This window comes from Anguilla anguilla, chromosome 16 (genome assembly GCF_013347855.1).
Source record: "Anguilla anguilla isolate fAngAng1 chromosome 16, fAngAng1.pri, whole genome shotgun sequence".
Lineage (NCBI taxonomy): Eukaryota > Metazoa > Chordata > Actinopteri > Anguilliformes > Anguillidae > Anguilla > Anguilla anguilla.
Genome location: NC_049216.1, coordinates 24,053,588 through 24,074,193, shown reverse-complemented (window position 1 = coordinate 24,074,193; position 20,606 = coordinate 24,053,588). Strand labels below are relative to the sequence as shown.

Below are 20,606 nucleotides of genomic sequence, written 5' to 3'. Positions count from 1 at the left end.
ATATTCACTAATCGAACATAAGAATGTGGCTTTATGTTTGCCTTCGTCTTCCAAATGCGAATAAACACCTGTAACTGTAACAGCTGGAGGACCACGCAGCACGCAGCTAGGGCGGTGCTTCAGTTTCCTGAACTCCTACGGAGGTCTCTACATCCTGGGTTAGTATACTGAAGGAGGGGCTCTCCAGTAAAACGGGAAGTAATTTTTTATTGGCGAAAAATATACAATAATTATACACGACATTAAAACTCCGACTTCAAAGGCACAGTCAGTTGAACTGTGACTGCGCGGCGAAACAAAGTAGCAAGTAAGCTCATTATTTTACTTCGCCTTTTCTACGCAAACCTATTGCGCAGTGACGTATTGGGGAACAACCTTACAAGACCGGTAAGTTGGATTTTGGACAATACTTGCATGTATTTAGTTTTTTGGTTATTTTTGGGAATAATTAACTTTATTGTTTTCCGGATTACGCTATTTGAATTTGTGAATTTGGTAAACTACCCTTAATTTCAACTGCAAAGTGAAATCAATTATGTCTTGCTTAGTTAATGCGACTGATGTCTCAGTTTACGTGTTAACATTATTGTTATTTTTTCTTCTTCTACATATCTCGCTTGTCGAGATTATTATATGTGATGCCTAATTTAGTTCATGAAATACCACCAACAGGATCAATAACGTTAATCTCATCACGATTTGCGGTAGCTACTGCTATCGGCTACAAGTGCAACATATGGTATGCGTCATTATGAAGTGTGGGATCTTGACGCTACGAGGAAGCTGTCATTTTTGTTAACATTACCACTCTGAACGTTGTTATTCACTTTAGCGTTGCATAAAATATAAAGTTTGTAAGTTACACGATGAAGGTGTTTGTTCTTTATGGCATCCACCTGGTCCTACAACCAACCACGTGGATCCTCCAGCATAGGTGGAAAATCTAGGTTCAGTAAGCATAAATCCTCCCCAGTATTTTGTTCCAGTCGCCTAGATATGCTTAGTAGTTCAATGTATAGGTACTGTGCATTAACCGGACTTTTAATGATACTGGGGACATGTTAATATTGATGGAGAATCCCTTTAATGTGGTTACTTTCTCAGGATTCCTCACAACCTCCTGAACCATCCAATACTGATATATGCAATACTGATTTGATGCCAAATAAATAAATACATTTTAAAAAATGCAGAGAGCGAGCACAATTTCTGCTTGGGTTTAAGCATCAAGCATTAGCTAGCTGAGAATAGTGATTTCTGATTGTTGTGTCGATGAGACTCCAGTTAAATTATTTTTGCAAGTACTGCCAGTATGAAATCTCGAAGACCTTCCTCAGACCAGTGTGTGTTTAAAATGAGGAAGAGGCAGTCAAAAGCTTTTATCAGATTTGCAGGTTTCCTTTACTTGTAGCATAGGGCAGTGTCTCTGAACCCTGGTCCTGGGGACCGACTATGCATGGTCATTTTTGTACCAACAATAGTAACAAGCTCTGTTTTATAATTTTTGTTTTATAAGCTGCCAGTTGATTTTAGATTAGACACAAATTGTTCTTTATTTGACTTTTTACATCTGGGCAAATTGCCCTCTTAAAGTCACATTATGTCAGAAATAGCTATGTGTGCCCTGAAAAATAAATGCCCCATATTCACATCCCAGGATTTCAATCGGTCAGACCAACTTATGCTTTTGTTTACTGTGCTGTACGTAATATATGGCAAATAATTCCTCCTGGATGAGCTTCCGTTTTTCATTGATTCAATTACAAAATGTCAGGTGAAATCATTTGGGTCCCATTTGCTCAGAATATGGAAACCTGAAACCATATGTGTAAAATGAATGTTTCTTGACAACAAATGACAATGAGCCTAACCACCATTGTGTTAAAATAAGCTAAACCACACAATTGTGGTATAACACTTTTTCAATGACCTTAACTGAGCAAGAGCATACGCAGTGGGTCCTGAGGACCAGGGCTGAGAAACACTGACATAGGCCATATTAAGATGAGTGATCTGACCTCATGTGAACTGCTTTCAGTCACTCTTTTTCTTGTGTGTTCTTGAATCATTTAAATTGACCAGATAAGATGATATAAATAATAGATAAAAATGAAGTTATATAAAACTATCCAGACTCCTAGATAATGTAGTAAGAATGCTCCATGAAATTGTCCATAATGTAGGCTGCAGTATAATCTTAGGTTGCATGCAGTATACACAAGTATCAGTTAAACCAACCCAATTAGCTATGATTTTGCTGCTTTAATGGGTTATACACTTTCTTAACACAATTATCAAACATTAAAAACTATGATTAATAACTTTTTTTAACTTCCATGACCCAGCTATACTCTATGTTCCACAAAATCTCCTTCCTTGAACTTCAGTTGGTGTTTTGGGAGACATGGATATTTTACAACTTTGCTTTGTATAATATCTGTGATCACATGAGAAACAGCTGATGGGTATTAGATGATGAGAGCATGCTGAGCTTATTGGCACAAATCCTGCTTTTTCACAGATGTCAGTTTTGCTGTTTGCATTTCCTTCACAGGGCCCACTGTACATCAGTACAATATCTACCCAGATTTTTAGACGTGTGTTATGGTTCTTTTACCAAAGCAAATTTGACATTGAATTCAGGACATTGTTCGCTCTAGATATTAAATTCTTATACTGACTTCAACCATAATTTCAGTATTCATTATTTACACTTTTAAGTGTTTCCATTTGCTACTACATGTATCATAGCTGGTGTACAGTTGTTATCTGACATTAACATTTTTGGTAGTGTGTCATGAAAATATGGTACACTGAACTTTGCATTTTTAAGACTACTAGAAATTTTCAAACTATTAAAATAATCAGTTGCAGAACTTCCAATCTCATAAAGTATGCAATTGTCTACCAATATAAGGACATACATTTCCCTGTATTTCTCAGAACTGTTTGCTTAAATATTTTTTAGCATAAATTGAACATGATTCGTAGTGTTTCCCGTCCAAATTGTTAAAAAATACTTCACTGACCTGATTTCAGCTTAGAAAATACTGATGCATTACTTAGCATGTCTTGATGCTTCATAAAGAGTAAGTGGGCAGTGTATGGTCATACTGTTTCCTATGTTCATCTGAGGTTAACAGAAACTAGCATCCCAAATGAATATATCTCTTGTGTAGGTAGTAATATTTACAGCTGGACGTTTTGATTCTGACTAGTTTAACAGTTTCAAGATTGTACAGGTACTGTTTTTTCTGCACTTTTGCACTGTTAGTGTTGCCTTAAATAATCAAATATGGTAATGAACAGATTATTGAATTATTGAATTAATCAGATAATCTTGGTGTTTTGAAGCCACATTGCAGCTAGTTGAAAAAAAGTTGAAAAACCATAATTAAATAGAATCGATATTTGAGTAATCCATAAATGTGTGTATATATATATATGTGTGTGTGTGTGTGTGTGTGTGTGTGTGCGTGGTGCCTGAGCAGCCCCACCCTTCCACTGAGCAGTGTGGCTTGTTTAAGTTCCTGCCATTTCCATATCCGCCTTCTCCTTAGCAGAGCTCTCCTTTTGTGTTGGATCGCTGCCTAGGGTGGGTACTTCAGTTCCGCCTTTGTAAGAATGTGTGACAAGAGGCCGTGTTCTCCAGGCTTCCCTGCCGCTTTGCCTACTGCAGCTTTGCCTAGCTTAAAATGCCCGCTGCTGGGACACAAACGGCTTTGGTTTTGGGATGGTGTCTTTATGGTGATTTATTAGACTGGTAATTAAATGGCAAAGTACAGATTTTGAGGAAAAGAAGAGAAATTAGAGTTTACTTGTTATTAGAAGTGCATCTTACTCTTCTGATTTGGCCCTGGTTAAAATCCTTCACTGAAGGTGATAGTGGATTAGGCATTATCTTGAGTTGGGGAACCCTCTTCCTCCAGATTCTGTCTTGCAGTCTATTGTCTCTGAGAACTGTACAAAGATATTGAAATTGCTGTTGCGATGAGTGCATCAAGTAAAAACATTTAGATACTATAGAAATATAACCATACATGGACTAATTTGCAGAGACGTGGATTTAATCTTGGCAAAAGATATGCTGGTGGATCCCATTGGAAACAAAGACCCTGAATTAGATGTCAACCTCAATTTACCAAATACAGCTATTTTCATTAAATTATTTAAAATAATATTTCTTGGTTAAAACAGAGGGAACAAAACTGGGGGGAGAAGGAGGGGGACTTGTTCTTTGGAAAAATGAGGAAAGAGGTGAGGTGATTCTCTTCTTTTGAAACAGCTATGCGGGATTGAATCATTTTCAAATGAAAGATTAGCAGGCCTTGAGAGGGTAAAATGCCAACACCCCTCCTAGCTCTCATCTTGTGGGCAGTTATGAGAGCTGGTAATCAGATTTCGTGCAGAGCTCTGGGCCGTATGAGCTTTCTGGGAGGAGTAGAAATTCCTGTGGCTGATCCAGTGCCATTTAGTGTCTGTTTTAGGAGGTCCTCAATGTTTCCTTGCCCTTTTCAGGCTCCATGCTGAATATGTTTTTTTGTTCAGTTTTTAGGGGTTACTTTAACAGCTAACCTTCCATAAACGTCTGATGTTGTTTTGCTGTGTCTGTAGAAAACCGACATCACAGATGTGGCTAAGATTAGCTATTGATATAATCTCTGAAACCCAATTTTGGTTTTATTTGAAGCTGAAGAACGGGTAATTTTATTGGTAAACAGTGTGATACATTATCTGTTGTGTCTATCTTTAAGTGATGCAGCAGAAATTCTGTTTCTGAAGACACTGATGCTTCACTGATAATAATAATCTGACAAAAGGCAAATAACATATCTAGTTGTTGCTTGTTCCTGACTTGCAACACAAATGGGCGGAATATTATTGCAAAACTTTGAGAAAGGGAAGATGACTGCTTACTTACACTGAACTTACAGTTCATGTTCATGCAGAGCTAGGTAATAAGTTCTTTTTTTTTGTTTGCTTCTTGGATAATCAAGCGTTACTAGAGTGCCTGCACACAAGGCACTATAGATAGACACTGCTCGCAGCCTGTTCCGGGTCTCAGTAGTCAGAGTGAATTTCCATAAGTTTTGAGTAAGCGTACAGCTTCCAAGCCAAAGTGCTGGTGCATTTTGTGTATTCTCTGTGGTGGCTTGAGCTCCTCACATTGTGAAGCTTAGTGTGATTTTGTGGTCTACAGAAACGTTTTTTCCCCCATTTTTTTTTTTTTTGGGTTAGCGTAGTAGGTAGGGAACTGGGATTGCAACTCCAAGGCTGTTGGTTTGATTTCCTGGTGCGACACTTCTGTTGTTCCCTTGAGCAAGGTTCTTAACCTGAATTGCTTCGGTGAGTTTCCAGCTTTACAAATTGAATGTGTGTTAAAGAATGAGAGTGTGACGTTGCAACTGATAAAGGACATCTGCTAAAATGGCAAAAATATATGTAAATTAATTCCATCTATTTCAGCTCAGAATTTGCTTCTCAGCCAACACAATAGATTGTTTTTATTAAAGCCATGTATAGACCGGAAAGCCTCAAGTAATCATAATATATTCCTTGGGCAGTATTGGAGAGAGAGATTAAACAGAGTTCTGTCTCCCCCAGAACTTTTCCACTCTTGTGGTGTTGTTTCATAATTTCCCCCCTCTAACATGCAGTGCTATTGAATGAGCCCCTCCCCGGACAGTCCTGTAGTGGTTCCGCGGTGTGAGCACCGTGTGACTGAGGCCAGCGGCCTGCCGTTGTGTTCCCAGCAGCGTGGGTTTGTCTTTGAATGTGTACGTCTAAGTAAACACTATGTGGTTCTTCTGCAGCCCTGTCTGCACGGCATTGGTTAATGTTGGCCAGCTATTGGCCCGTGTGATCAGAGCAGGCCACGTTTCCTTTCTGGGGCAGGAGATAACAGCTGGCTTCAGACTTGACTGCATAGAAAAACACAGGAGCACTTTTGGGGACTTCTCCACGAAGCACTTTAATATTCCGAGCCCCTCACAGCAAACCAGCTGTCCTTTCTTCAAGAGTTTTAGCGGTGAAAACAAACAGGAGATGCCTTTTTAGCCCCAGGCTTGCTGTCTAGGCCTCCCATTTGGCTGCAGATCTTGCTTTGACAATGTAACAAGCCAGAAGTGCACAAGATAAGGTTCTGCAGAATCCATTCTGCTTTCACATCAGTTCTCACTGTTAATCATGGGATAAGACCGAAGCCCCCCACCCCCCACCCTCCACACTTAGCCTGTTCAAAGAAACAGCAGAAAGGAGCATTTCACTGGACTTCTGTCTAGTTGTTATTGTGTGTTCATGTTCATTCAGTAGCACTGGTGTGGAAAATACCCTGTATCCAGACATAGGCTTATGAGGTCACGTCTTAAATGTGTATATTAACCCTTTGAACAGTAGTTTAAAAAAAAAAAAAGATTTTTTAGTAGATTTTTTCAAAATTATAAGTTAGTGCTTTAGAACTCAATTACTAGTAGTGATTGTTGCATCATCTTTAGAATGTGCAGTTAACTTTGTAATCACGCATTTATTGTCTTACAAGGGTTACCACCTGCCTTACAATGTCCCAACAGCTTGGGTGAAAGGGGTGAGTGTGAAATCTGTTGAGTGTGATGTGTGATGTTCCAGTGTGCAAACAGGAAGGCCTTACGCCTCTCTCTGTGGAAGGCCAATAGTCCTGTAAAGGGCTGGGGTGTAGGTGCTGCTGTTTATCACAAAACTTGGTTCTCCTCCAGAAATTAATCTCCTTATGCTCTGGACTTAAGTGCTGATGAGAGTGAAGGAATGTGGCACATGGTGCAGTCATATGATGGTCTCCATGCTTCGCTGTGGGAATCCAAGCCAGTTTCCCTGAATGCCATTTGATAAATATCCATGTTTTATTTGTTTGGCTAAACTCAGCTCTCCCTACTGACACCATGTACACACACATACACACATATGCACAGTACAGCCCTCAGAGTTCACTTACACTGCATTGCATCATTAATTTGCTTGGAAGCCAGATATGCTAGTGCAGGGGGATTCACTCTTGAGGCATACATTGTCAGTTCTTGAAGTTGGAGATTTAATAGAGCAATATAGTTTAAGTAACATGCCAAAGATAACAAGAACAGTGACAGTAACAACAGTAACATAAAATGTTCTCTGCCAGTGTTGACTGTGCTTTCATTCGTAACATTTAAAGGTGTGCCATATTTACGCACCCACCCATCACACACTTGTGAAAGAATTATTAGATATTTTTTCTGTCTAAAATAATTCTTAATTTGCAAGAGCTAATTCCAGATTATAAAATGGAAAGCCTTGCTTGGTGATAACAGGAAGTGTCTGCCAATGGGGTCAGGTCTAATCAGCTAAGTTCGTTAGTAGTGGTAAGTTAAAATAGGGTTGGGGTTTGAGTGTGTCCCTCCCCCACTTTTCTCATGATGATGACAACTTCAGGCCTTTAAGATACTGTCAGAATGAACAGAATTTTTTTGCACTTCCTGTGGCAAAGTATTACCACACAGAAAGGGATATTATGACCATGATTTACTAGCTGTAGGGGCATCTACACAATCACCACCCCCTCTCTTTCAGACACGCACACATTCTTAGATCTTTCTGCTCAGATGAGAGCTCAAGATTCTACACGCAAATGACTGTGGCCTTTCTGAATTAGCTGGAAGTTCCGCAATGAATAATTGTGTTCGGTGGGCTGTCTTGCTGCAGGAAAAATCTTACCTGATGGGGAAATCTTACTCATTGCTGTAACTGAAAATATTGAGCTGGCTGTTATGGATTCTTACCAGTTGCTCTGGTGCAGTAATTGTAAAAGATAATATGAAACACACATTTCTGTTCTTTGCCTTCTCACATGTCCAGTACCCTATCCCTTTATTAGTGTGGCTGTGATCAGTGTGAGACACTTGAAGCTATGTTACGTTCATGCGATGTACCGAGATGCTCTTTACCCATTTCTCCATAGGTGGTCATTTATGGATGTGGTATTGTTTGTTTGGCTTGCAGGTCTGAAATAGTCGCTCACTATGTCTGATGGGGACTATGATTACCTCATCAAGTTCCTTGCCCTTGGTGACTCTGGAGTGGGAAAGACCAGTTTTCTCTACCAGTATACAGATGGCAAGTTCAACTCCAAGTTCATCACGACAGTGGGCATAGACTTCAGAGAAAAAAGACTGGTGAGTTGATCCAAGGGGAGGGTTCTTGTTTCATACAATGTTTTTGGTCAAATCAAACCTACTTCCCATGCGGGTCAGGACAGCAGAATTGTTGGCATAAATCTTCAGATGCAGACTTGAGACCCAACTCTTCAGTCTGTGACCTGGTTCCCCTCTCACCTCACCCCATACACTCCTAAAATTGGTACCGCTTCAGATTTTGGTGTTTGTATGGTTTTATGTTTTACTTCTTTGGGTTAGTTACAGATGTAGTTTATATGTATTTGTATTTTGGTTCTTGATTAGCATAGTTAGTGATGCTGTTTCATCTGTAGTTGCTGGTCTGGTACTGTTCCTTATATTAATGAAGTGAATGCACTAATGTTTCTCCTACATTGTGAGTCACTGTGTGCTAAATGAATTTAATGTAATATAAAATCAGTGAAATGCTCATTTTTTGATGTCAAAAGCCCAACATAATGTTAAATGTACTTGAAGAGCTTGGAAAACATGACCCACATATAGATACCTGTTTTCTGTAAGGCTTTTTCTGTAGAAGGGAAACTTGTTATTATTTAAATCTTAGTACTTATTCAAGACCACAGTGTTGAGCAAGAGCAGAAAAGTGCCAGTTTTGTGTTAGCCCAGTTAGTGTTTTATGTTTTTCTCAACCTCCTATAATCCTGTTGTTTATGCCAGCACTCGGTTAATTCAGTGTATTCTCCTGCTGTTTACCATAATGTCCATTCAATGTGCAGAGGTCAGAAAGGAAATAGCAGGAGTTAAAATCACCTCCCATTCCATTCCATTATACTGATAAGAATCTTAGTGTGTGGGGCTAAATATGGAAACTAGTTTAAAGGGAAAAAGCAGTCAAACAGAGGTGAATACACATCATTGTTTATTTAATACCAGGTAACTATGCTTTAAAATACTCAAATCTGGGAAAGGGAGTTTCAATTTCTCTGTTGTGTTTTAATATTTATATCAGGATTAGGCTAAGTTCCACTTTGATTTTGTCAGTTAAGGAAATATATTGAAATTCATTCAGCTGAAATTTCACCATTGACCACTATATGCAAGCACTTCCTTATTTATTCATGCAATTAATGCAAGTATTGAACTTAAGGATGTGTTATTTCTACAGCACCCGGTATGGTGTGGGTTTCATCACTGAGCTCCCAATAGTCAGGGTACCCTGTAGCAAAGTGTTGCTGGAAAAGCTCAGATATGCTCTGCAGCCCTGGCTGCACAGGTGAAATATTAACAAACATCTCCGCGCTCCCGGTGAAAGGAGTCTGTGGAATCAGTGGGACTCCTTGTGCTGCGAAACATGACTAATACGTTGTTGAGTTTAGATCACTCCCAAAAAATAAACACTGAACTCAACATGCCTAAATGTAGGCGTTGTTTATGTATGTTTGGTCACCCGTGCCATCGTGGCGAATGATGATGGAATCATTGCAGTCCAACCTTTGCCTAAAGTTGACTCTGGGTTCATAGGAATGGACAAATCTACCAGTCTAGAGACCCTTCCACATAAGGTCATCTCAGTCAACCCACCAGCTGTCTGGTGTTTTTTTCTGCTTTGCTTTTTTCAGTGATTATGTCTTTAAGTTTGTCCCGCCCATGCTTTGCAGGTTTACAAATCCAATGGGCCGGACGGAACCTCAGGCAGGGGACAGAGGATTCACCTTCAGCTGTGGGACACCGCGGGACAAGAGAGGTGAGGAACACAGGAAACTAAATTAGTCAACATTCATCCTTCTAATACTGGTCAGTCTGGATTTTTTGTGTGTTGTTATTAACTGAAAATCTTAATAGTATTTGTACCCTTTCAACATCATTTTTGGTGCCTAAGCTGGATATTTTGTTTCTGTGGTGTCAGGTTTCGGAGTTTGACGACAGCTTTCTTCCGAGACGCCATGGGTTTCCTCCTCCTGTTTGATCTTACGAATGAACAGAGCTTCCTCAACGTCCGAAACTGGATGAGTGAGTCCCCATTTATTTGGATTATTTGCCCCCTGTCCAGCTGCTGTCTAATGATTTCATGCCCAAGTAACTAAAAGGAAATCTCTGCTGGAGACTATAATGTTAGATCCCCAAATATTCAGCAGTTTTGATTTTTGAATCCTTTTCACTCCTCCTCATCTCCTGCAGGCCAGTTACAGATGCATGCCTATTGTGAGAATCCAGACATAGTGCTCTGTGGGAACAAGTGTGACCTGGATGATCAGAGGGCAGTGAAGGAGGAGGAAGCCAAAGATCTGGCGGAGAAGTACGGGTATGTATGGAGCTCCACATTTCTGCCTCCGTCCACAGATCCTGGATCAGTTTACACACCCTTTAATCCTAGCCTGAACCACCCTTCCGTGCTGATCTGAGTTCGCTGCTTAGAGGCGGATTCTGGCCCATACTTGGCAAAGGGGCAGGAGGTGTGTTTGCTCAGGGACGAGGCAGGCAAACTTCACTTCTGTAAAGTGTGCTCACCTGTCACCTCTAGAAAAGCAAATATTTTCCAATCCATGTAGTGTGTCCTGTTGTTGAGCATTAGTCACTGACTACTGGAAATGTTAAAGGGTTAGAATAGTTCGGTTAATGCTTGGGACAAAGACATTTTTTCCTTGATTTGGCTCTACTCCACAATTTTAAATTTGTAATCAAACATTTCACCTGTGGTTAAAGTGCACATTGTCAGATTTTATTTCAGGGTATTTTTTGTACAGTTTGGTTTCACCATTGAGAAATTGCAGCACTTTTTGAACATAGTTCTGTCATTTCAGGGCATCATAATGTTGGGGACATATTAATGTTATGTAAATGAAAGTAGTAATGTTTAGTACTTTGTTGCATATCCCTTTCATGCAATAATTGCTTGAAGTCTGTGACCCATAGACATCACCAAGTGCTGAGTGTCTTCTCTGGTGATGTTCTACCGGGCCTGTACTACAGCCATCTTGTTTACTTTATGCCCCTGCTTGTTTTTTGGGGGCTAATTGAGTGAAGTTTTGTCTTCATTATAAGAACCACATGTTCATTTGGATTCAGTTCAGGTGAATGACTTGGCCAGTCAAGAATTTTACAGTTTTTGTCATTGAAAAACTTCTGCAGTCGGATAAAGTGCCATCCAATGAGTTTGGAGGCATTTGTTTGAACTTGAGCAGATATCTGTATCTTCTGGGATGGCTCTTGATACTGAAATGTTTTTAAAGCTGCTTTTATGCTGAAAATGATACTTGTATTGAGTGGCCCTGTCTTGGAGTTAGTCATCTTTCAGATCTGACTACATTTTCATAAACTTGAAGACAAAGCTAAGGTCCCACCTGTCAATGGCCTGCAGTGTAGATACTGGAACTTAAAACTAAAACAAATTAAATATTTGGTAAATTAAGTGCATCTGAATCTGTGGGTCTGGTACAAATGTGACTACTCATTTGTGTGAATATTGTGGCATATTTACAAACCTAAATACATGAAGATTTTGGTGTAGGTGCATATTATCCTCAATTCAGAAGTAAAAGTCAAAAGAACAGTATCACTTGAATGAATTAACCTAATAGAAATTCTGGAAGATACTTTGCTTAAAGTGATTAGCATTAGCAGCACATGAAATTTGATTTTCATCTGGTATTTTCTGAATCCCTCTTTTCAGAGAATTATTTTTTTTATTCCCGAGGGAAATGTATCCTGAAAAAACTAAAGCGTCTTCTTTTTACAGAAAGTGTCTTATTGTCTTAGCAGTGCATTTGAAAGGGTAAACCTACAATATCTGAAGGTGTTGGGCATAGTTTATGGAAATAGTGCCCAATAGACGGGTGCATGCTATAATTTGCTCTAAAGTGCTGTAACACTGAAACATTCTTTAGCAAACGAGTAATCACCTAAACTTGACCATCACAGAAGACAAAGGTCACTCACTATTGCAAGTGGAAATAAAAAGTTAATTATGTAATCGGGTCATTTTAAATCTTGTGACAGAATCCCATACTTTGAGACGAGTGCAGCGGATGGGCTCAACGTGAGCCAGGCTGTGGAGGTCCTGCTGGACCTCATCATGAAGAGGATGGAACGTTGCGTGGACAAGTCCTGGATGCCAGACAGCGCACTGCGGTCCAATGGGCACAGTGCCAACGAGAGAATCACTGAGCAGGAGAGCCCAGAGAAGGGCAAGTGCAGCTGTTAATGAGGAAGCCATCGGACTGTTTCTTTACAACAAGTTCCACCTGTTGCCTCACCTTTAAAATCTTGGACAAACTGTTTACCGAATGTGGTACTGCATGATTAATCTCCAGCCAGAGCAGGTTTTTTTGTTTTTGCAGAGAACATATTTTCACCTTTACACTGCTGCCTGACAACTGACTGCTACCACAGTTTATATTAATGCAGCAGGAAGAAACTTTTTGTAGAATCACAAGGGTGAACTGTAATTGGTTACTTTTAGTAATTCTGTCAGTCAAGTTTGGAGTACGTGGTATTTATACTCCGGGTATGGAGTTGAAGTGCCTTTAACAACAGCAATCAGTTAAAAAGAAAAACAACTGAATGCACATATTAGAAAACAAAGAAATGTGTTACTGTCCTCTGAATTTCAGAAAAGCCATTCAGTGCCATCATAGTGTTGTGTTCATTGTGCACACTTTTACCATTTCAGTAGGAAACCACATTTGTCCTCATTTTTACAATACTTGGTTTATTGTGGTTTTCAAGTGGCTGGACACACGCTGTATGTGATAGATTAGACGGTCAAATACACTTCTTAATAATTCCATGTAAAACATAGTGCCAAAATAATTCAGCAGTGGTTATGTCAGCTACTGTACATCTTATTCTTTAGATTTCAGACATAGACAAGACATCATTGGTGTCTTTTCAGAGGTTATTGTAACTTGGGGCTCTTTGGTGTGGTGAAATCCATGTTTCAGGGGTGATCATTTGGTTTTTGTTTCCGATATGTTTTTGTGTCTTGTTCTTTAATTAATCCCAGTACCAGTCCATGGAAAGCTATGGACACGATTTTACTATTACCATCAAACGTACTAGTTTGTTTCTAACACTGCATTAATGCCAAAACACTCTGTTGATGTCATATCTATTAAGTGAGGCCTTGTTTGTTGTTTATGCGTATTGTGTTGCACACTTAAAAGCAAGTTCATTCCCTTCTGAACTACAGCTTGCTTCAATCTTTCTAAAATACAGTATCTAATTCTAAACTTCTGCTCTCTTGGAAAACCATCATGGCTACAATGATGAGAAATTTTGTAATATTCATGGGTTTATGATTTGATATTTAGTCAGGTATATGACTATAATCATGTCATTCGTGTATAATGATCTTTATAGCACATCACAGATTTTGATGCGGTTGCTGCAGTCTATAATATAACTGCCATCTGTGTGATTAACACTGGTTTTTTACAGAAAATAGGATCATGTAGCTCAATTATAAAAGACATGGTAAGTGATCACAGATCACCTGTGTATTAATATTTGTGCAGCCACAATACCTGATTACTTACCCCCCTTTGGTGCCATGCCCACCACTAATGATTGTAATTATCAAGTTAAGATAATAAGCAGATCACACAATTCAACCAGAGAGTAGCAGTCTTTCATCTCATCAAATCCGACCATGTTTAAAGACTTTTTTTACACATTTATTATTTGTTGTAATGCAGTAAGCCAAGTTGATGAAAACTGTTGAGTTTGCTTTTTAATATTCTAATCATCTATATCACTGTTTCAACACTAGGTGAGGGAGTTTAATGTTAAATACACATGTGGACACTTATAGCATTGTCAAATGGTGAGTAAGAGACCAATAGTTGCTTTTCGGTTTCTTTTTCTGTCACATTTATTCAATAATAAATGCATATATATTTATTTGAAACCCCCTCCCCCCATGGTGTTAAGAATGTAAAAAGTGATTTTTATACATTATGAAACAAATGCCTTTCACATTGTAAGGATGTGCTATTCTGTAGTCCTAAGTGCTACACATCAATATACTCCACAAGGACTTAGAATGCAAAAAAAAAAAAAGTTGTGCTGTGCTTTTACAGGAGTGGAGTGAATGTTGAATGTTAAGTGATTGAACCTCATCATTGTGTCACAATTATATTTTTGCAATAAACACGTGTCACTGAACAAAATATAATTTTCCATTTCCCATTCCCATATTTAATTTCCCATTGGTATTTGGATGCCTGAGACCAATGCCTTTCTGGAAACGGCTTTTGTGGTCGACTCTCCTTAATGCCGAGTATATAACAAAGGTAAATAAACTCTTGGGACTTGAGCCCACAAACATCCAGTGTGTGAGCTTGGCTGACACTGCCCAGTGAGTGTAACTGGACTGACACATTTAGATAATTTCAAAGATAAGCTTTTGATTTAGTGGGCACGTCAAAGCCTTACTTGTTTTGTACATATTATTCACATTTGTATCACCAAGTTGTAGAACAAGAACGTTACAGGTACAACCTGTAAGTTGAGTTTCCATAGAAACATTCATGTTTGCTGCTTGTTTATTAATTGAATGTAAATGTGCTTGTGAAAAATTTTATTACTAGAAATTAACGAATGTACAGTATAGTAATGGTGTTCTTGTGTGCAATAACATAACAATTGTACGTACTGAAAAATTTCCAGGCCTACACTGTTTTACATTGTTGAACACATGCTGAATTTGCCTGATTACTGTAAAGCATAGCAATGGAAAACAGTGTAATTATAAACAATGGATCTATTTTAATTTGATTTACGTCGATGTGTATAGCTTAAGCAAGGGTAAGGAGAATACGATTAAAAAGACTGCACACAGCCTGGTACTTTTCATTGTGCAAACAAAATAGTTTACTGTAGTAATCTCATGGCTGCTATTTTGAGCATTGTATGATTGTGTATTACATTGTAGTGAGTTTAACAACATTTCAGTAGCTAAGTCCATCAGAATTTGGTCCTCAAATTAAATTAGCTAAATTTAGACTTGTTGTTCAGGTGAAATTTATTCGAAGGCTTGTTTCATATGAACAATATATCACGCGGCCAGTGAACTTTTCATTTAGTGTATAATATAGCCTTGCCTATACTATCAAAGGATCCATAGATCAATTTCTTATTTATACTCTATATGATTTCATTTTTACTATATCCATAAAACGTTTACACGTTATATTACATTACTTAGAAAAAAATAAATAATAGCAGCTTCTTATATTCAGATACAAAATTGGAGAAGAGTCAAGGTATCTGTAGAATGTGACGTTACAATCAAACTGATTTTAAACGTTCTCATTAAAACTAATCCATAGCGTTCATAAACGGGTTTTTATTGCAGAAAAGCATCTACAAAAGCATGTCAGGAGAAGAATATATACATTTAAACAATTAAACAGTGCAAAATGGCGAACAATAAGACTGATACGAGTAAAAAGGCAGAGACGAATGGAGCACAACAGTCTACTTTAAAATAACAGTGAGACATTAATCTATATGTTTTCATGATTTGTTGGCTTTTTTGTAGGCGAGAAATGTTGAAAGTACGTTTACTGACCCCACAAATATTCACCAGGGGGCAGTATGGGCAGCTCTTAACCACCGTTCTGGGCCTCTAACTAGGGTGGTCATATAGACATGCTCTTTGGCTCATTATTTATACAGACGAAATAAAATTAAAAAGCTTTCAATCGCTTGAATAATTTCCTGATAAATGTATATAACACTGGGGAAATTCGTGTTATAGAAACCGGAACTTTCAAAGTAAATCAGGCAGCTATCAGCAACTGAGTAATCGCTTTAGTATCGTACAGTTTCCTCTGGATCTTTTCACCGGAAACTCGATGTCGCAACTTCCTTCTTTTAAAACGTGCGTTTGTGTGTGGAAGGGCGAAGCTACAGTTGTACGTGATTAGTAACTCAAAATATAAAATATGCGCATTGAGAAGTGTTATTTCTGCTCCGGACCGGTATATCCCGGACATGGGATGATGTTTGTACGGAACGACTGCAAGGTAAGAGTCCTTATTCATATAATTGCAAATATGGTAACATAATGGAACGCGGTAGTAGCTTGCTTAGTTATAGCTAGTTAGCTAGCTCACTTCAGGCGTCTACAGCAGCCATGTTTACAACGATTATTGTTATTATACAGGGGTTTTCATACATTGCGTTGGAAGCGCTTTCCAGAAAAGATGGAAACAAAAACAAGGTTTCAGTTAGTTAAGTTAGAACACGTACGAATGTGTCATTTTTACGGTTTGGCAAGTTCTTATTAAATACCGATATTTACCTGACTAGCCACGTGTTACATAAATTGGGTGGACAGTTAGCATGTGTAGCCAACTACAACTGTACTGCTCTGCACCATAGTCAGCGTATGTAGCCAGTCGACTGGTGAATTGTTGGAAATCTACGGTACAGGTAGCATGCTGTATGGCTCAGCTAAAGCGCTATTACATCATTAACTTAAAGAAGACAGATTTCCAACAATGAACTAGTGTAGTTAAAACCGCTAAGTCACCACAAACCCAGTCACCATAAACCCGTTAATGTTAGCTCGTGTTAAACCAGCAGCGTCTCTGGTCTTTTTAAAGGTGTTCCGGTTCTGCAAATCAAAATGTCACAAAAACTTCAAGAAGAAGCGTAACCCAAGGAAGACCAGGTGGACTAAAGCTTTCAGAAAGGCCGCCGGCAAGGAGTTGACAGTAGTGAGTATGAGTAATTAAATCCCAACACTCATGACGCTCCGGTCCTGATGATTTTTAAAATTGTATGACGTTGAACAATTCCTTTCTTTTCGCAGGATAACTCTCTTGAGTTTGAGAAGCGCAGAAATATTCCACTGAAATACCAGAGGCTGTTGTGGAACAAGACGGGTAATCGAATCATCTATTTTTCATGTCAAAATGAGACTACCATAACCAGTAGTTGCTTTAGTTTTGGGTCCACATAGCTGTTATGTTGGACCGCTTGCATCCCATTTCATTGTGTGTTGAAGCACTTGATGTTAATAAGGTTATATATAGTTGTACTTTATGCGCACGTTTTTACACGATAGTCATATCAATAGGCGCTGATGGAATCCCAAATGTATCTAGCTGGCAATCGATTGCAATTAATCTAAGGAGCATTCTGTAAAAATATGTTTTTGTTTTGACATTGGTCCAATTCAGTGGAAGCAATGAAGAAGGTGGAAGAAATTAAACAGAAGCGACAGGCCCGGTTTATCATGAACAGGTGAGGATTGACTGTTTTTGACTGGACATACAGATGGTAGCAATATGCCGCTAGACCAAAACTGAAAATGTTTTATCTGCTGTTTTTGTTCATTCAGTGCAACTAATCCTGATTTGCATAGAGTTGGTGCCTTTAAAAATGAAAGTGTTGTGAAATCATAAACTGTATATTTACAAGTATTGGTGTAAATAAAGGATATTGAGGTGTGGGTATACATAATAAAGGGTATTGAGGTATCACCTTATTAAATACCTTATTAAAATACTTTTAACCGCTATTAATGTGTTCTTGGTTGAAGAAATTGGCTAATTTTGCATATTGTATAATGTTGACATACTAGTATATGTAATGTCGTGGATCCGAACCATCTGGTGTGGGTATTCAGAGCTTGACAATGCTCCCATTTTAGGATCATTTCCTCTTGAAAAATGATGTACTCGTAAATTATTTTTTCCATGTAGCATGCATCTACCAATTGGGATATATTGGTGTATTCCTAAATTTTTCAACGTAGGAGCACGTGCTTCTTGGAAAAAAATGTAGTGTAGAGCCCTGGCATTAATGCAGTTTTATGGTTAAACTGTATTATTTACATTGGGTGTTTTGAGCATGTTGTGCTTCTGTATTTTAGGGCACCTTTAACATTTAAACTAATACTTTTAACACTGTAAAAGCAGAAAACAAATAACTTATTGTTCACTGCTGGGACTTAAACTATTTGACCAGCGTACTACACCTTTACAATGTGTAATACCATTTCTTGTTGTATGGAGATGGCTGTGCTCCGCTTTGTAATACAAAGTCACAGTGTCCTTGGATCATAAAAAAGCCTTTTAAATGGGGAAAGCAGATGGCGTAGGGTCGTCCTACATGCAGGCTGTCCCTTATTTATCATGTTGGGAGGAGGAAGCATTAGTGATGCACGTGTCGGGCCTTGATTCTGATGCACTGCCTTGCCTCCTGCTCTCAAAGACTGAAGAAGGGCAAACAGTTGGAGAAGGAAGAGGCGATCAACGAAGTGAAGAAGAACATTCACCTAATCAAAGCCCCACACGCAGGTGAGTCTCCTGTCTTTGCTTTCAATCTGTCCCAGACCGCACCCTCCCCTTTCCAAGAGGGATAACTAAACTGTCATTTTTCCTGTCCTCTGTCCCATTTTCTCAGTGTGAGAATGTATATGTAGAAGAGTGTTTTTGAATCCTGACCGTCTCTGTTGTCACTTCTGCATGTGAAGTTGTAGATCGCAATTATACACCACTGAAGCAGCTTTTGGCTGTTAGTAATTAATGTCATTTAGAATATCAATAACTTATTGGTTGTTTGTTCTGCTGCTTGTGTGCATAATTTGTATTTGTAGGAGTTAAACCCTATTGATACAGCCGAGTCTAGTTAAACTGAACCGCAAATTTGAGCTTTTTGGCTAGTTAGCCACAATGACACATGGTTTGGGTGAAGAAATCTCATCTCAAATTTGTGCTTTCAAGCATGAGAAATTCACACTGGATGTTTTCCTAACAAACACTTTAATGGCCCTGTCAAATTGACCAAGTGTACTATTGGAATGAGTTCATTGCAAGGCAAGGCTTGTGGGAATATGCAAAGAGTATTTCTATCCCATTGGCTTTTCATTAAGCATGTGTTCTTGTTGCTAATTCTTTTCCGAAAACCTTGGTTTTTATCAAAGGATATGCACATTTGTGAATGTCCTCTGATTAAAAAAGCAAGGTTAAGCAAGCACTATTAATCACTGTGAAGCAGTGACAGGGCAGAAATAATTTAAGGGATGGGAAATTTATTTGGGAGAAAAAAAATTGTTTGCTTGTTTTAAGTAAGGGAGTTTGTGACCTCAAATGAAATTTCCATTGGTCTACCTAAATGGAGAATTAAGTCATTGTTGCCATTTCACTGTGCACCAGCAGGTGGGGCCATATTTCTTGTTTTTGTAGGGGTGTGGTCATGGATTAGAAAAGGAAAAAATAAATGCAAAGAGCCATTATAAGATGTGAGCCTATTACTAACAAGCCTGTTTGCACGCAGGAAAAGCCAAGAAGCTGGAAGAGAAGATGGTGGAAAAATTACAGGAAGACATAGAAATGGGTGACGATTAGCTGCTTTCTGTGGCTCAGCAGTCAGTTGAAATATGGTCATCTGAAGAAAAAAAAAAAAACCATTCAGCTCTTTAAAGACTTGAAAAACAGAAACTGTTTCCCCTGTCAGTGAGAGTTCTAAAGGACGCAGAGGTAAAAAGGACTCATCCCAATCTGGTGATCCACTGAAAATCAGTGGAAGTTGCATCAGTTTCCAGATGTGCTATTTTTAAGCATAAACAGTTGTTTGTGCTATGAACCCTCATCCGTGCACAACAGTGGTAAATTTTGGGTTGCGCATAATAAAAATCTTTATCTGTGTAAACAAATATGTGTATGTATCTATCATTTCACAGAATAGAGTGTTAGAGTTTGTAGTCCTAAAACACAGACGTGAGTTCATATTTTTGAGCCATGGGTTCCCTTGGCAGATTTCCAATGCTTTTTTTCAATAGGGATTTTGTTTTCTACAGAAAATAATGTCTATGGTTAGCATATACCTAAGAGTTTCATGTTTTGTTCTACGAGTTAAATTTCACCATTTAATATCTCAGCTGTGAATTTCAAAACTGTTTTGTTCTTTAAAAAAGTAAGTTGCTTTTAAATTGCTCTATTGAAACTACAACCTAACGGTTGCTTTTTGGCTGCCGCCACTGAATTTCCACACTAGTACGTGACAACCGTTAGATTCAATATTGCAACTTGTTAGCAACTTACTTTTTAAAAGCACATAACTGCTTTGAAATTCACGGTTGAGATATTTTTTTTATAATATATTCTTGTAGAACAAAGCGTGAAACTGTCTTAGGCTTACATTAACCACAAACCTTATTTTCTGCAGAAAACCAAACCCCTATGGGGGACAAAAAGCATTGGAAATATGCTGTGGGAACCCATGGCAGAAGAAACTTCCAAGTTGGCCTTCAAAAAAGACATCACTTTAAGACTGTCTTGGGGATTTTGTGTGTAAATCTTTTAGCTGTTCAGTTGCTTTAATGGCAGGTTTTGTAATTCATAATCATTTGATTCTTAAGCATGATTTTATGAAGTTTTGTTTACTTGCAATGTTGAATATGTAGTTCATCTCAAAGGGCCTCAGGGTGACATTAGTACTTTTAGAGAAAAC

At 38.5% G+C, this 20,606-nt stretch overlaps 2 protein-coding genes across 3 annotated transcripts; both read left to right on the top strand.

Moving 5' to 3' along the window:
* Positions 1 to 147: 147 nt before the first annotated feature.
* Positions 148 to 14,465, top strand: LOC118214708 (ras-related protein Rab-27A). 2 transcript variants are annotated; one of them, XM_035394864.1, is made up of 6 exons: positions 148 to 387; positions 8,008 to 8,180; positions 9,800 to 9,885; positions 10,048 to 10,151; positions 10,320 to 10,443; positions 12,138 to 14,465. In XM_035394864.1, the coding sequence occupies exons 2-6, from the start codon at positions 8,028 to 8,030 to the stop codon at positions 12,340 to 12,342; spliced, it is 672 nt and encodes a 223-aa protein (XP_035250755.1). In that variant the 5' UTR covers positions 148 to 387; positions 8,008 to 8,027; the 3' UTR covers positions 12,343 to 14,465. The 2 variants fall into 2 exon arrangements, with proteins under 2 accessions (XP_035250755.1, XP_035250756.1); XM_035394865.1 differs by lacking the exon at positions 148 to 387 and adding an exon at positions 4,929 to 5,346.
* A 1,305-nt stretch (positions 14,466 to 15,770) lies between these two features.
* rsl24d1 (ribosomal L24 domain containing 1) lies at positions 15,771 to 19,809 on the top strand. Its single transcript, XM_035394943.1, has 6 exons — positions 15,771 to 16,168; positions 16,751 to 16,864; positions 16,960 to 17,032; positions 17,330 to 17,393; positions 18,366 to 18,451; positions 19,431 to 19,809. Exons 1-6 carry the CDS (start codon positions 16,088 to 16,090, stop codon positions 19,499 to 19,501), a joined length of 489 nt encoding a protein of 162 aa, XP_035250834.1. The 5' UTR covers positions 15,771 to 16,087; the 3' UTR covers positions 19,502 to 19,809.
* The last annotated feature ends 797 nt before the right edge of the window (positions 19,810 to 20,606 follow it).